This window comes from Lontra canadensis, unplaced genomic scaffold (assembly GCF_010015895.1).
Source record: "Lontra canadensis isolate GAN:19392208 unplaced genomic scaffold, GSC_riverotter_1.0 scaffold58, whole genome shotgun sequence".
In the NCBI taxonomy this organism is placed as follows: Eukaryota; Metazoa; Chordata; class Mammalia; order Carnivora; family Mustelidae; genus Lontra; species Lontra canadensis.
Genome location: NW_022631052.1, coordinates 8664056 through 8679675, shown reverse-complemented (window position 1 = coordinate 8679675; position 15620 = coordinate 8664056). Strand labels below are relative to the sequence as shown.

The 15620-nt window shown below is 46.1% G+C and overlaps 2 protein-coding genes across 2 annotated transcripts in view; one reads left to right on the top strand and one right to left on the bottom strand.

Annotated features, from left to right (window-relative positions):
- Positions 1-9812, bottom strand: part of P2RX7 (purinergic receptor P2X 7) — a 47493-nt gene extending 37681 nt beyond the window's left edge. Inside the window, exon 1 of the mRNA XM_032876329.1 lies at positions 9593-9812. Coding sequence (XP_032732220.1) covers positions 9593-9717 — 125 coding nt within the window. The 5' untranslated portion in view covers positions 9718-9812. The remainder of the gene's footprint in view (positions 1-9592) is intronic.
- The window catches only part of IFT81 (intraflagellar transport 81), a 219413-nt gene that overhangs the window by 62130 nt on the left and 141663 nt on the right, over positions 1-15620 (top strand). The gene's annotated exons all lie outside the window — the stretch shown is intronic.

The following is a 15620-nucleotide window of genomic DNA, read 5'->3' as shown; positions in this document are numbered from 1 at the left end:
GGTCTCCTTGCCTCCATTTGTGCTCCTGTCTCCTCCATATTCTAGGTGATTTACTAGTAAAAGCTTGGGCTCTGGATTGAGAAGCTTGGGTTCAATCTTGGCTCTACCACTTCCTAGCTATGTGGCCGTGTGTAAGTTACTTAACCTTCCTAGGTCATTGTTTACTCTTTTGTAATAAGGATATGTTAGTATTATATTGGGCAGGGTATCTGGTTCTCAACAGAATCCACTCTGCTGAGTTTGAGAAGAAATACTGTCTAGAAAAGGCAAATCTACATGGTTGAAAAAAAATTTTTTTTTTAGATTTTATTTATTTATCTGACAGAGAGAGCTCACAAGTAGACAGAGAGGCAGGCAGAGAGAGAGGAGGGAAGCAGGCTCCCCACTGATCAGAGAGCCCAATGCGGGGCTCGATCTCAGGACCCCGGGATCATGACCCGAGCCGAAGGTAGAGGCTTTAACCCACTGAGCCACCCAGGTGCCCCCATGGTTGAAATTTTTCATAATGAAATGTTGGTGGCGGGGTGGGGAAGACGCTCCGAGCTTTCTCAGTGTCCTCAGGATGAAGTTCAAGGCTGTTCATAATACAACCCTTGCTGGCTTCTCCAGTCCCACCTTCGCCTCCCCTTCTTGGCACCTTGCACGTCAGCCAGCTGACACGTGCTGCACTGTGAACAGTCCATTGAATTGGGTCCCTTCTCTTTTCAGTGCTGTGCTAAAAACCCAGGAGGGTTGAGAGGTTCCTGCCCTGGGTGGGAGGCTGGGCTGGTGTGGTGGTGCCCAGAAGCCTGTGGGTGTGTGAGAGCTGGTCCACAGAGAAGCCTCGGTTTCCAGGGTGAAATGAGAAAACCAGGATAACAAGGCAAGCTCTCCATAAAGCTAAATTTATTCATTTGAAAGGACCGTTTTTGTAGACTGGGTGCTTCCAGCTTTCTTAATGTTTTGTGTGGGCATTAATGGAGGGATGCCGATAATGGTAGTAGTCGTTTGCTTGCTTGACATCGCTAACGGTGCTGTTAGGCGACAAGCTTGCCGCCCCTCAGTCTTCCTCCTGTCCGTAAAGGCATCCTCAGCCACCTGGGAACCCAGAGTCATCTCCCTCCTAGCAAATCTGTCAGTTCTGCCTCCAAAACTTACTCCTGCTTTGCCCACTTCTGTCCACCTGCACTGTCCCATTATCATCGGGGTCGCCACCTCTCTTATCTGGGCGACTCTGGTGCCCTTCTCACTGCCCTCCTCCTGTCACTCTTGTCCCCGTGATCTGCCTTTTGTGCAGAGGCCCAAGAGCTCTTTTAGAAACAGGAATCAAATGGTTTCACTTCCCTCTGTAAATCCTGTCCCTGAGGAACAAATTCCAGCTCCTCCTGCAGTCTGGCCCTTGCCTACCTCTCCTCTGCCCTTGGTCCCTGCTCCTCTCTCCTCTCTCACCAGCTTCTGGAGCATACTGCCTTCTGGCGGCTCCTTGTTTTTGCTTTCAGATATGTGTATTCACTGTTCTTTCGGTCCCTTGAGTCAGGTGGCTGGATTCTCCTCTTCCTAGAGGCAGTCTCCTCCTGAAATGGGTTTTCTCTGGACCCCCCATCTATCACATCACCCAGGGGTTCAGGGTAGGATGAGAACGTGGCAAATCTCTTCACGTTTCTGTTGCCCTCAAGTGGCAGGAGCCATAGCAGGGCCATGCCTCTGTTGGATTTGCCCCTCCCCAGCCTCTGGTGTCCGCTCCCATGTCTGTTGTGGACTCACTTCCACTCAGTTGGAAAAGGCCTCACAGGTAGGTGTGTGGCAACCCTCCCATGAAACAGGCAACCAGCCCGGACGCAGGACAATATTGTGCTTCTGTTAGCCTGAGCAGAGGTTGACTGGATAAGGGAGAAGCAGCAGTTTGAGTGGAGTGTGTTCTCCTTTTTTCTCTCAACCTTTCCTACTCTTCTGTATTCACTGGAAAAGCTTCTGAGAGGGCTGGTCTCCAGGGAGGAGGGAAATCTTCCCAAGAAAATGAAAATATCTTTTACTTCTCTGCTTAAAATCCTCCTACGGCTTCTCAACTCACTCAGAATAAAATCCAAAGAACGCAGAGTGGCCTCCAAGGCTCGGAATGATCTGCCCTTCCTCCCCAACCGGGGTTATCTCTCCGGTTCACCCACTTCCTCTCATTCACTAAGTTGTTTCCTCTGCTCCAGGCACCCTGACCTCCTTGCTTGAACACCCTATCAAGTCTCTACCTCAGGGCCTTTGTACTTGCTGTTCCCTTACCAGAAACACTCTTCTAGATACTTCATGTTGTAAAGTTTCGCAGGTGAGGTAAACACAATACCAGGCAAGGTGGGCACAATGCAAGATTTATTAAAGGCATCTCCGGGGAAGTTTCAGGGCTCGGGAGAAGGGGAGCCAGGAAAGTCAAGCCGGGAGGAGGTGGGCACTCTAGGGCAAGGTTCAGCTACTCGGAAAGGGGAAGTCGAGGAAGTCGCACGCACTAGGAGGGAGTTGTGGGGCGGTCTTTTATCGGGCCAAGGTAGGGCATGGGCTCACATCCATATATGGTAGGGTATTTGGTGATCGGAGGGTTTGGAGTGGGGGGCCCTGATACTTCTGTTTCCTGCATAGGTATCGGGTTACCTATGGAGACGTGATCTGGGCATACATCCTTTTGGCAGGAGAGTCAAGGGTTAAGGAAAGGGGTGGGGGGAGGCTGGAAGGCGGTCATTTCTATTGTTCCTCCTGCACTCCCGGAGCCTGCACATGTCTTGTTCCCTCCCTTCGTGCAGTTCCTAGCCCAAATGTCTCTACCCCACATGCACTCACATTTGCCCATTAGCATTCTTTGTTCCCTTCTATGCTTTATTACCCTTTATCATTTATCACCATCAGATATTTAATTATGTCTTTTTTCTTTCTTTTTTTTTTTTTTGGTATCATATCTCACTCTTCCACTGGCATGTAACCCCCTGAGTTGTAGGAACTTTGTTTCACTCATTGTTATAATCTCTAGATCCATCAACAGTTCCTGACTCATAGTAGATAGTCTGAAATTTATATGGGGGAATGAATGAATGATAGAAAAGGGTAAGCTTATGGGATCCTCGTTCCAGCCTCCCTCCTTGTCCTGTACTTGCCCAGGCCGACCCAGAAAGACAAAGATTGTGGTGAAGAAGGAAGAATGATCAATTGAGCAAGGGTTTAGGAGGCCTAGTACTCAGACTTTCTCAGTCTGCTGCATAACCACTTCAGTAGTATGCTTTCTGAGTTAAGAGAATTGGATTGGTTTTGGATTTGAATCCCTTTTGAAACCCACTTTCTACCTGGGTGATATTTCAGAAATTAACTCCATCTTTCATGGCTTTTCTTTCCTTATCTGTGCAACAATGAAAAGAATACCTACATCCCAGTATATCAATTGAGATGATATAAATAAAGCCAGCTGGATAAGAAAGTTATTTTATTGTCATTCAGGCTTTTTCAGTTAGTTTTCCTGGGAGTACAATCATCACTATCCCATTCTTCCCACTTCATTGAGGCCAGAGGGCAAAACAGAATCATAGGTTGGAAAACCCTGTGGGATTCCTAGAGCTGATTCTCAGAGGAAATCTCTGTTGAGAATACCAGGGGCCCTGCAATAACCTGGGGCAGAGTCTCCACAGTGCAGGTGCGGGGCTGAGACAAGCCAAGGATATAGTAGTAGACTTCAGAAATCTCTGGAATTTCTGGCTTTTGGAAAGACCCTGTAATGGGTGTTTTTCCTTTGCCCTGCCCCCTTTCTTTTCCCATTTCTTCTGGCAACAGTATTCTTCCTAAGGTAAAGTCTATGTATGTGGTTCAGACTGGGCTCTGAGGCCCCCACCCTGTCCCTACTTCCTGCCACAGGAGTGAGCACGTGACCCAGGATTCGCCAATCAGGTGACACCATGCCTCTAGCCATGAGGACTGATTCAGAGTGGATATGTAATTCAAGCTCTACCCACCAGAGACTTTCCTGGGACTTTATGCCAGAGCTATCAGGAAAGACTTGCCTGTTCCTCTGGAGTTACTGAGGATATGAGTGTGGCATCTTGCTACATAGAGAGCCTATTCAAGAACAAAGTCACACAGAGCCAGAATGTGGGGAGAGAGGGCCAATCCAATGGCATAGTTTGAGCTTTTAGAACCATCCATGTCTGAGGGCAGCTCCATCTCTTCCACTGTGTGGCTTGGTGCCTAACTTGAGTTAGGTCTCTGTCACTTACTATCCAGACAATTCTGACTAGCACAGGCCTACTCAGCATCCTGTCTACACACTTCTGTAACCCTGGAAGCTGGAGGCACTTGACCCTGCCTATAGCTACAGCCCTGCCTTTGATTCCAATCTGAACTTGGTTTTGAGGGACTGTGAGATGCTAAGCAGCCTCTTGTCTTATTTCTTCTAATGACAGCCCCTTCCTTGCACCCCAGTCTCAATAACTGAAGCCCTGTCTTACTTCATTATCCTGGCTCTTTGCCTTTGCAACCCTAGTATGGACAGGCTCTGAACTGAGGACGCCACAGCTAGAATCCACCACCTGCTGCTATATGTCTTGACTATTACCTGAGCCTGTCTGGACTTCCAGCCTGTGATCCATACCAGTCCTATTTGATGTAAACTACCACCCCAATCCCTGTGCACCATGGGTCTCCCCATTTCACAAATGGCCCAGTTGCAGTTTTATCGACACAGGGCCTCACAGTACAACTTAAGGCAGCATTTCCCAAGCAGTGGTCTATGGGACTCCATTCAGTGGGATGTAAATAGATATTCTGTTAGCATAGAGGGGGAAAAAACACAGCTGGCAACACTTTTTCTTTAATTTTATCTTTTAAAATATTAAAAAAATGGAGTAGTATTTTACATAGGGGTCACCTTCTAAAGTCAGTACTTAAGGTAAAAATCATGTCTTGTTGGGCGCCTGAGTGGCTCAGTTGGTTGAGCCACTGCCTTTGGCTCAGGTTGTGATCCCAGAGTCCAGGGATCGAGTCCCACATTGGCCTCCCAGGTCCACGGGCAGTCTGCTTCTCTCCTCTCATGCTCTCTCTCTGTGTCTCTCTCACTTTCTCAAATAAATAAATAAAAATATTAAAAAAAAAATCATGTCTTGTCAACACAAGGTTGGTAAAACCTTGAGTTGTCCACAAGGCACAGCAAACAGACCTTCTACCTTGCAACAAGTCCATCAGAGCCCATTTTTCCCCCTCCAGTTCTGGAATAAGTCGCCATTTTTCCAGTTTTGCTCCAGGTGAAGATGAAAGAGGTGGTTTATTTTAGGGGACATGTAAGGTGGAAAGTGTGTATCTAGATTCATAGGTAGTGTGGCAAGATGGTTACTCTGTCGAAAGCATGTGGGAACAGACTGGCAAGGATCCCCAACTTGGGGACCCCATCTCAAGCCTGGTCCGGGGCACCCATTCACTTAGTCATGTCTCTCCAGGCTCCCATGGAACACGCATTTCTGGGTTTGAGGGAGTTAAATGTGTGGAAGATAAGATTCCACCTTGTGAGAGAACAATATCATTACAAGTTGCTCTCATGAGAATCTGTTCTTATATATTGCTTTTAAGAAATCGTGTGCCAAGAATATCAGGAAATCACGTCACCTGTTTCATGGAACCGTGACGCATGATCTGTGTGTTGGGTTGGGGGCCAGGGAATGCAGGAGGAACAATAGAAATGACCGCCAGGGCCGCCATCTTCCAGCCTCCCCCCCTTCCTTAACCCTTGACTCTCCTGCCAAAGGGTGTATGCCCAGGTCACGTCTCCATAGGTAACCCGATACCTATGCAGGAAACAGAAGTATCAGGACCCCCCACCCCATACCCTCCGATCACCAAATACCCTACCATATATGGATGTGAGCCCATGCCCTGCCTTGGCCCGATAAAAGACCCCCACCGACTCCCTCCCAGTGCGACTTCTCCGACTCTGCTTTCCAAAGTCGTGGAATGTTATGCCCCAATAATGGGTCCGTGATTAAAGGAGCGAGACTGATACAAAGGGAAGGTCAAGCAAGAGCTTTATTTCACGCCAAGCATCAAGAATCAAACTGGCCAGCCAGGGCCGCGCCTCTTAAAGAGAGGGCGACCCCCCTCTCCTTTACGGACTGGCTTTTAAGGGCAAAGGCCATGCGGTTGGGCCTGGCCACGCAGAGGGGGCCAATGAAATTGTAACACACAGAAAAAACTGCACAGTGTTGCTAGGTGACCAATTGAATTACAATTTCACCTTGGTTAGGATTGGCGCCCAAAGGGCTCCCAAAGGGCGGGGCCCATACGCCTTGGTAGCTAGGGAGACAGTATGCGTCCCCCCACTGATCGGATGTCTCCACCTGGCCTGAGGTGCTTTGTTACCTGAGGCTGGTTTCTAGGACTTGTTTTTAAGTAAGTCCCCTGGGGGAAGGGGAGCAGGGACAGTTTAAGGGTTAAACAACAAGGTTATTGTTTAACCTCAATGGAAGTCTCTGGCTAAAATATAAAAATATAAAATAGGTCCTTACACGAAACCTCGACGGAGGGTGCCCACCTCCTCCCAGCGTGACTTTCCTGGCTCCCCTTCTCCTGAGCCCTGAAACTTCGCGGGAGATGCCTTTAATAAATCTTGCATTGTGCCCACCTTGCCTGGTGTTGTGTTTACCTCGCCTGTGAAACTTTACACTATGTACTGGTGCTTAAAGGAGCATTTTCTAACTATGCTCCTCGTCTTCAGTTCTATGATATCTGGCTTAAGTAACGTGTCTTATTTTAGAATTTAATATATGTGTTTATTATTTAGTGTTTGTCACATAGTAAACATATGAATCAAATTGCAGTAATCCTAGTAATATTATTAATAAGAAGAATTAACACTTGGTGAGGGCTTGCCGTACACCAGGTATTTTTCAAACAACTTTACATTTAGTAACTCATTTAATCCTTACAACAACCTTTGTCCCCATTTTACAGATGAGAAAACCAAGGCTCAGAGCGGTGGAGGATTATTGAATCCACCTTTCCAGACCTCAGATCCTGGGTGTGGGCCTGGTTACTTTGACAGTCAAAGGAGACAGTGCATATGAAAATGCCTGTTATATACAAAAAGATTATTTTTTTGATTCTTTTTTTATTCAAGTATAATTAACGTAGTTTTATATTAGTTTCAGGTGTATGATATAATGATTCAACAATTCTATGCATTTCTCAGTGCTCAAGATAAGTATACTCTTAATCTCTTTTATCTGCCTCACCCATCTTTCCACTTCCCTCCCTTTTGGCTGCCACCAGTTAATCTCTGTATTTAAGAGTCTGGTTTTTTGTTTACATCCTTTTCTTCTTTGTTCATTTGTTTCGTTTCTTAAATTCCATGCATGAGTGAAATTTAACTGACTGACTTACTTCACTTATTTCACTTAGGACCCTCTAGGCCCATCCATGGTGTTGCAAATGGCAAGATTTCAGTCTTTTTTATGACTGAGCAAAATTCCATTGTATATCTCCTACATCTTCTTCTTTTTCTTCTTTTTTTTTTTTTTTTAAGATTTTATTTTTTATTTGACAGGCAGAGATCGCAAGTAGGCAGAGAGGCAGGCAGAGAGAGAGAGGGAAGCAGGCTTTCCACTGAGCAAAGAGCCTGATGCGGGGCTCGATCCCAGAACCCTGGGATCATGACCTGAGCCGAAGGCAGAGGCTTAACCCACTGAGCCACCCAGGTGCCCCCTCCTACATCTTCTTTATCCATTCCTTTTCAGTGGACACGGGTTGCTTTTGCGTCTTGGCTGTTGTAAATAATGCTGCAATAAATGTAGGGATGCACGTATCTTTTCCAAGTAGTATTTTCATTTTCTTTGGGTAAATACCCAGTAGTGAAATTACTGGATTCTATGGTAATTCTATTTTTTTAAGTCAAAACGATTATTTTTAAAGATAGCTGCTATTTGTAGAGCTCTTACCCTATGCCAGACATGGAGAAGTGTTTGCCATGCCTTTTCTTATTTAATTATGACGATTCTATTAACAGATGCAGAAAGGGAGGCTCAGCGGGTAAGTGACCTGGCCAAGGAAACTAAGCCAGGGTTATAAAGTAGGTTGCTCTAATCCTTAGCCAGTAAACTACACTGTCTGACCTTAGCGATGCAAGTTCTCACCACCACCATCATCATCATCATCACAAAGAGCAATGGGGCATTAGCCAGTAAGGAACTGTGAATTAAAACCGCAATGAGAACCACTCAGTAGGATGCCCATAATTCAAAAAACCAACAAGAACTACTGTTTGGTAAGGATGTGGAGAAACTGGAACATACGTTGCTGGTGAGAATATGAAATGGTGCAGCCGTTCCAGAAATGGGTGGTTACTTAAAATGTTGAAAATAAATTTACTGAATGATCTTTCAGTTTCACTTCTAGGTGCAATACCCAAGAAAACTGAAAACATGTTCATGCCAACACGCATACACCCGTATTCATAGCAGCATTGTCCATTATCCATAATAGCCCCAAACTGGAAATAACCCAGATGTCCACTCCCTCCAAGAAAGGTCCATCCAGACAATGGAATATTACTTGGCCATACAGAGGAAGGAAGTAGAGATACATGTTTCAACATGAGTGCACCTTGCAAACATGATGCAGAGTCAAAGAAGCTAGACAGAAAGGACCACATAGTGCACAATTCCATTTCTATGACATGTCCAGAATAGGCCAATCCCAGAGACAGGGTGAATCAGTGGGTCACCAGAGCTACAGGAGAGCAGAAGGATTGGGAGTGATGGCTCAGGGCTATGGAGTTTATTTTTGAGGTGATGAAAATATTCTAGACTTGATTGTGGTGATGGTTGCACAAGTCTGAATATACTAAAAACCACTAAATTGTACACTTCATTTATTTTTGTAAAGATTTATTTATTTATCTGAGAAAGAGATTGAGTTCGCGAGCAGGGGTAGGGGCAAAGGGAGAAGGAGAGCGTAGAGCTGATAAGCCTAGAGCTGATGTGGAGCTCAGTCCCACAACCTTGAGATCATGACCCGAGCCAAAATCAAGAGTTGGGCACTCAACCGACTCAGCCACCCAGCCTCCCCTAATTTGTTCCCTTTAAATGAGTGAGTTGTGTAGTCTGTGAATTATATCTCAATAAGCTGTTAAGAAACAGACACGAAAAAGAGCAAGGGGGGCCTTCCTGACACTAAAGGACCTAAAGTTACATTGACAAGTCTGGTCCTATTCCTCCCCTCAGCAGTGATGACTCAGACAGATGCCAGGATTATCACCAGGTAGGCCCTGAATCCTTGCCTCCTCCCTTGGAATCCAGGGTGTTGCCCTGTTTCCTACTTTCCCCAGGCATGCCCTGCCCAGCTCACCCTGGCAGGCCTGGGGTAAAACCCAAAGTGTGGCTTTGTCTCTTGTAGCTTCTTTCAGCCGCCAACTGGCACTGTTTCCTCCCGCCTGCAGCTGCTTCCCCACTACCCCAACCCCCTCCGGCCCTAGCTTGTTATGAGAGAAAAAGTCTCAGATTTAAAACCATGAGGAATTCAGGATGTGCACCAGAAGCTGCAACTTGGGGACTTTGGGGCTGTCAACCGCTGCAGACACTTGGGGTCATCCCCACACCCCACTCACCTGATGTAAGAAAAGACCAGCAGGTGCAGGATCCACTTAATGCTGCCATAATTCACGCTCTGGATCTGGAGGACTTTGTTTGTCTCATACTGGAAAATGCATTTCCAGTTGCAGCAGGCTGACATGGTGAGAGGCTCACTCTCCACCAGGGTCTGGACGAGGGCTCAACACCCCCAGACCAGCCACAGCAGGTCCACCAGCAACAGGAAAATGAGAGGCCCTGATTCTTAGCCGCCGCCTTTAAGTTTGAGTTCCTCCAGTGACGGCAGAGTGGGGGCGGGCCCTGGCAGCTGCCCCAGATGTGGCTGGGGATAAACAAGAGAAGCGAAGTCCTACAAGCCTGGCTGGCAGATGACGCTGCTCCAGCCGGCCTCCCCCAGATGCCTGCACAAAGATGGTGTTCAAAGGAAGGGCATTTTTAGCATTCTCCCTTATCCCCTTTTCCCTTTCACTTTTTTGGACTCCTTTCAGTTGGGGGAGAGGGGCAGGCCTTCAAATGTCAGGAGACCCAGTGCTTCCATTGTGCCTTAGTAAAAGGCCTAGATCTTTCTATTGCCTCAAGGCCTACTCATAGACTGACTGATTCATTTCTACAACCCTTTAGTTCAACCCCAGATGTCTATGAATGCAAGGTGAATGGTCTTCCTCTTCTCCCTCTCCACATTTCCTCCACAGCACTCTGGTCTGTTGGTGATGGGGGGAATCAAAATTGCTGGGGCTGGGGCAGGGGAGGACTTTATTTCTATGCTGGATATTTCTTGTGTGACCATTGAGATCTGCTCTTTGCGCTGCCCCCATTTATGCCCATGACCTACGCCAATCAGCCTAAGGCCGTCAGAAACAAACTTGCCATTCAGCAAAATTAGGTTTATTGACTATTTCAGTGAGAAAGAGCTCATGCCAGAGGAACTACCATCAAAGGGACAGAGTATCGTAGGGTTACGGGCAATGGTGGAGTCTTGATTAAATTTGAAAGCAGATTTTGATAAGCTCAAAACAAAGCAGGTTTCTATAAAACAGTCAACCTCAGATCTGGATTGCAACATGGACCCAGGGCTCTGCTTCCTTGTCAGTAATAAAGCTAAGACAGCTGTTGAACGTTGTGCCTAGAAACCCTTTATCTGAACCTCTGGTCCAAAGGTGCAAATTGAGGCCACTTCTGTGTGGCAAAAGTGGAATATTTCATTCTTACTGAGGCAATTTCCAATAGCAGGTTTTCTGATAGTCTATGAATTTAGAGGATGACATTTCTCAAGAATAAAGCAACAGTGAGAGGCACCTGAGTGGTTCAGTTGGTTGGGCGTCTGTCTTCAGCTCAGGTCATGATCCTGGGGTTCTGGGATCGAGCCCTGCATTGGGCTCCCTGCTCAGCAGGAAGTCTGCTTCTCCTTCTGCCAGCTGCTCCCCCTGCTTGCGTGCTCTCGCTCTCTCTCTCACTCTCGTTCTATCTCAAATAAATAAATAAATAAAATCTTAAAAGGAAAAAAAAAGAAAGCAGCAATGACAAAAAAGATGAGGGAAAGTAGTGTTATCCTTTTACAGATACAGTGAAATACTGTTTCCTATTATTTTTGTAGCTGTCTTTATCTATTTCTGCTCTTCCAGCCTGTTAAGTGGCCAAGGTATTTTTACTTTTGCAGTCCGAGTTAAATTTTACTTTTTCACTCAGGTGAACTGTATCAGGAGCTACCTTATCTCTTGGCTGTCAGTTCAGGATGCCAGAGAGCAGGAGGAAGGTGTGATTGAACGCAAATTTTCTTGGCCCTTCTCGCAAGTGCACGTGGTAGGGCTCCTGGCCTTTCTGCTGAACTCATACACTGATCCCTCATGCTCTTCCCTCTGCTTCCTCAGCCCTCTGTCTACTATTTCTCCCACGACTGCTTCCCAGATACTGTTCTTAATAAGCTTACTAGTGAGTTCTCAGTTGCCATATTTAGTGATAGCTTTTATTCCTTATTCTCTTTGACCTTTTGGACCAACACCATGTATCACCTCTTGAGCAGTTTCTTCCCTTGATTTCCGTGACTCCCCTGGGTCCCTTCTTCTAGTTTCTCATCTTTTTTCAAAAAAGATTTTATTTATTTATTTATATATTTAAGAGAAGGAGACAGAGAGAGCATGTGCTCAAGAGAGCGCACAAGTTGGGGGAAGGGCAGAGGGAGAAGCAGGCTCCCCACTGAGCAGGGAGCCCAGAGGTCCCGAGGCTGGATCCCAGGACCCTGGAATCATGACCTGAGCCGAAGGCAGATGCTTACCTGACTGAGCCACCCAGGCACCCCTAGTTTCTCATCTTTACCTCTGTGACTCTTTATCTTATCTTTCTATGACTCTTCTCCTTTTATATGTCAGTTCTAGCAAATTCTGTCTCAGCATTTTTCATATTTCTATCAGTCATGACAAGACAGGTTATGTTGCAATAACAAACAGCCCCCAAATCATGGCTTAAGAACCACAGATCACCCTGGGGGCGCTGATTATCCTAGTCACTCGGAAAACAAAACTAATGGAACAGCCACTATCTTGAACTCTTGAATGAGAAATCTGGCAGGTCTTACAGTGGCAGTTAAATACTCTGAACTTGGGGCACCTGGGTGGCTCAGTTGGTTAAACATTCGACTTTTGGTTTCAGCTCAGGTCATGATCTCAAGGTCCTGGGGTAGAGCCCTGGCTGGGGCTCTGTGCTCAACCAGGAGTCTGCTGGAGATTCTATCCCTCTCTCTCGTCCTCTGCTCCTCCCCCATCCCTCATGTGCACACGCATGCACTTGTGGGCTCTCTCTCTTTAAAATAAATAAATAAATCCTTAAAAAAAAAGATTTTATTTATTTGTTAGACAGAGGGAACACAGCAAGGGAAGCTGTAGGCAGAGGGAGAAGCAGGCTCACTGCTAAGCAGGGAGCCCGATGTGGGACCCGATCCCAGGGCCTGAGCTGAAGGCAGACGCTTGACCTACTGAGCCACCCAGGTATCCCTAAATAAATAAAACTTAATAGAAAATACTCTGTTAACCATTTATATGTCTTCTTTGCAGGATTGTCTGTTCATGCCTTCTGCCCATTTTTTGACTTGATTATTTGTTTTTTTGGGTGTTGAGTTTGAGAAGTTCTTTATAGATCTTAGTTACCAGCCCTTTATCTGTAATGTCATTTGCGAATATCTTATCCCATTCCCTCGGTTGCCTTTCAGTTTTGTTGACTGTTTCCTTTGCTATGCAGAAACTTTTTATCTTGATGAAGTCCCAACAGTTCATTTTTGCTTGTTTCCCTTGCGTTTGGAGATGTATCATGAAAGAAGTTGTTGTGGTTGATGTCAGAGAGGTTCCTTCCTGTGTTCTCCTCTAGGATTTTGATAGATTCCTATCTCACATTGAGGTCTTTCATTCAACTCAAAAGTTTATCTTTGTGTGGTGTAAGACTGGTGATCTGTATTAAGGAGGGCATGTGTTGTAATGAGTATTGGGTGTTATATGCAAATAATGATTCATGAAACACTGCATCAAAAGCTAATGATGTACTGTATGGTGACTAACATAGCATAAAAAAAAAAAAAATACTCTGACCTAGAAATGGTGCACTCCCTTTTGCCTCCAACTCATTGGTGAGAACTAGTCACTTGGCCCCAACTAACCACCAGGGAACCTGGAAATGCAGTCTCACCATATATCCCTCTCTGTGCCCAGAAACAGAAGAAGCAGACATATTTGGTAAATAGCACTAGTAACTTTTGCATTTTCTCCCTGGGAAATTTCATCTACACACACATTCTTTCAAGAATCACCAAATGCTGAAAGAAGAGGGGATGGAAAGAGGGGTACATGTGTATATCATGTGTTTAACTACACATGGAGTATAGCTGGAAATAGGCCTACCACATAATCTGGGGACCAAGTGCAAAATGAAAATGTGGGGTCTCTCATTCAAAATTAAGAAATTCAAGATGGCAACAGCAAAGCATTAAATCAAGCTCAGGTCCCTTCTACATGTGGGTCCTTATGTAAGTGCATGAGTCCCATGTCCATGAAGCTGGCTGTTTCTGGAAGGATGTATAAGATGGCCTCTGGGGAGAAAACAGGGGATTTGTCAGTGTTTGCCAAGCAATTTATTTATCACCTTTCTATGAAGTTTTTCTATCATACTCACGCATTACTTTTTTAAAATCACTGGTAGATTTTAAAAATCTGTATCTTCTGCCCTCTGAGCTCCATGCCTGTATAGTCTGTGAACCTTCAGACCTAAAAATCCCATAGATATTTAAAAATCACATCTTCAGAATGGCATACTTCCCCACAAAATAATAGTGCATGTAGGGACTGATTCGAGGGAGAGAGTAGAGACACGATGTGGACTACTTTTCCTTTAAGATCAGCTTGAGGGTGATTTTTAATAGGAGGTGTAGTTGTCAAGGGAAGATTGGGGGAGTGGATAGTTAAGATGGAAATATTTGAGTCATTCAGAGATGTTCAAAGTGGAATGTCAGGAATAGTGGTTTCTGTTTCTTTGTTAGGTAGGAAGTCGAGTCATGAATAGAATTGGTCTTGGGGACTTAAGTGAATTTCTCTTCTAAGGAGTGTGTGTGTGTGTGTGTGTGTGTGTGTGTGTGTTTCTGGTTACAGGTCAGAAAATCAAGTGACTTTCTTTAGCAGGAAACACTGTTGGCTTACAGAACTCAAGTGCAGGAAACATGGTAAGAGCTTATTTACAGGAAAACTAAAGTGTCCTGCCCTGAGGTGGCTCTTTCGGTTTGTTTGAAGCTGTGTGGTCCCGCCTCTGTCTGTCTCTCTCCAGCCACTGTGCATTTCCCTAAACACAGGATTTCTTTGCTCCTCTGGGGGCATGTCACCAAACAAGGCCATCATGGCATCCACATTAGGTGGCCACAGTTCACATCAGACCCCAGACCAACTGCTTAATTCCAGAGTCCCAGAGGAGTGAATCTGATTGGTTTAGTTATCTGTCTCTGGCCCAGTCACCTAAGGCTGTGGGCAGGGTCACAGAAGAAACCTGGGGTCAGGGGCCTACTGGGGTGAAGGGATAGAAGGAGGTGGAAGGGGGTCGGGGAGGAGAGGGGAGGGGTGGAGGGGGGAGGTGTGAAGAGCAGATGTGAAGGAAGGAAGGAAGGAAAGAAAGTAAGGAAGGGGAGAAAGAAGTACAACTCTCAGAGAGTAGAGGCTCCTAGGCTGCGAGACTCAGATTAAATAATCTGCTCTTCAGGTGGGACAACCCTGAGGCAGTCTAGGCAGTTTCCCAGAGGTCCCTGGTGGGATTGAGTCCCAGATGCCTACAGCAGTGACCAGTTCTTCAGTACTTGCTGTATTGGCTGTCTTCCCTCCCTGTCTCACTTCCCCACTGCCCTTCCTGGCCTCACCTCCCAAATGAATTACTTGCCCCTGAATCCTTGCTTCAGGGCCCACTTTGGGAAAGCTCAGTCTCTTTCAACCTCTTGTGGCTGCTTGCTGTTAAGGAGTCAGGAATTTACCCCGAGAGCAATCGGTGGGTCTGTAAGCAGAGTGGTGGCATGACCTCATTTACACTTCAGTAAAATCACTCTGGCTGCACCACGGAAAGTGGATAGAAGGGGCATGAGTGGAGGCAGGGAGGGGATCTGCCCAGGGAGGGGGTATAGTGACATGGAGGGGAACTGACGGTGGATCTCCAAAGGATCCAACACAAAGGGGACCAAGAGGCATCAAGGAAGGAGAGGAAAACGCAGAAAGAGTGTGTGCCCAGGAGCCAAAGGAAAGCGGTTCCAGAATAAGCCAGTGACAACAGGAAATAGTAAGAGGGATATAAAGCTGTGTGATTCAAGGCCCCTGGTGAGGAAACTGACAGATAAGCTAATGGAACGGATGGAGTCAAGTATTGAATGCAAACGTAGGTGCGTACTTAGCAAATGACAAGAGCATTTAAAATCAGTGGAGAGAAAGTACTCCAAATGTGCTCTCAGAGCAACTGGCTAGACATTTAGAGGAGGTTGGTGGAGGCAGGAGGGTGTGGTATCCTAACTTTCTAGATTTCAAAAGATGTGTAACT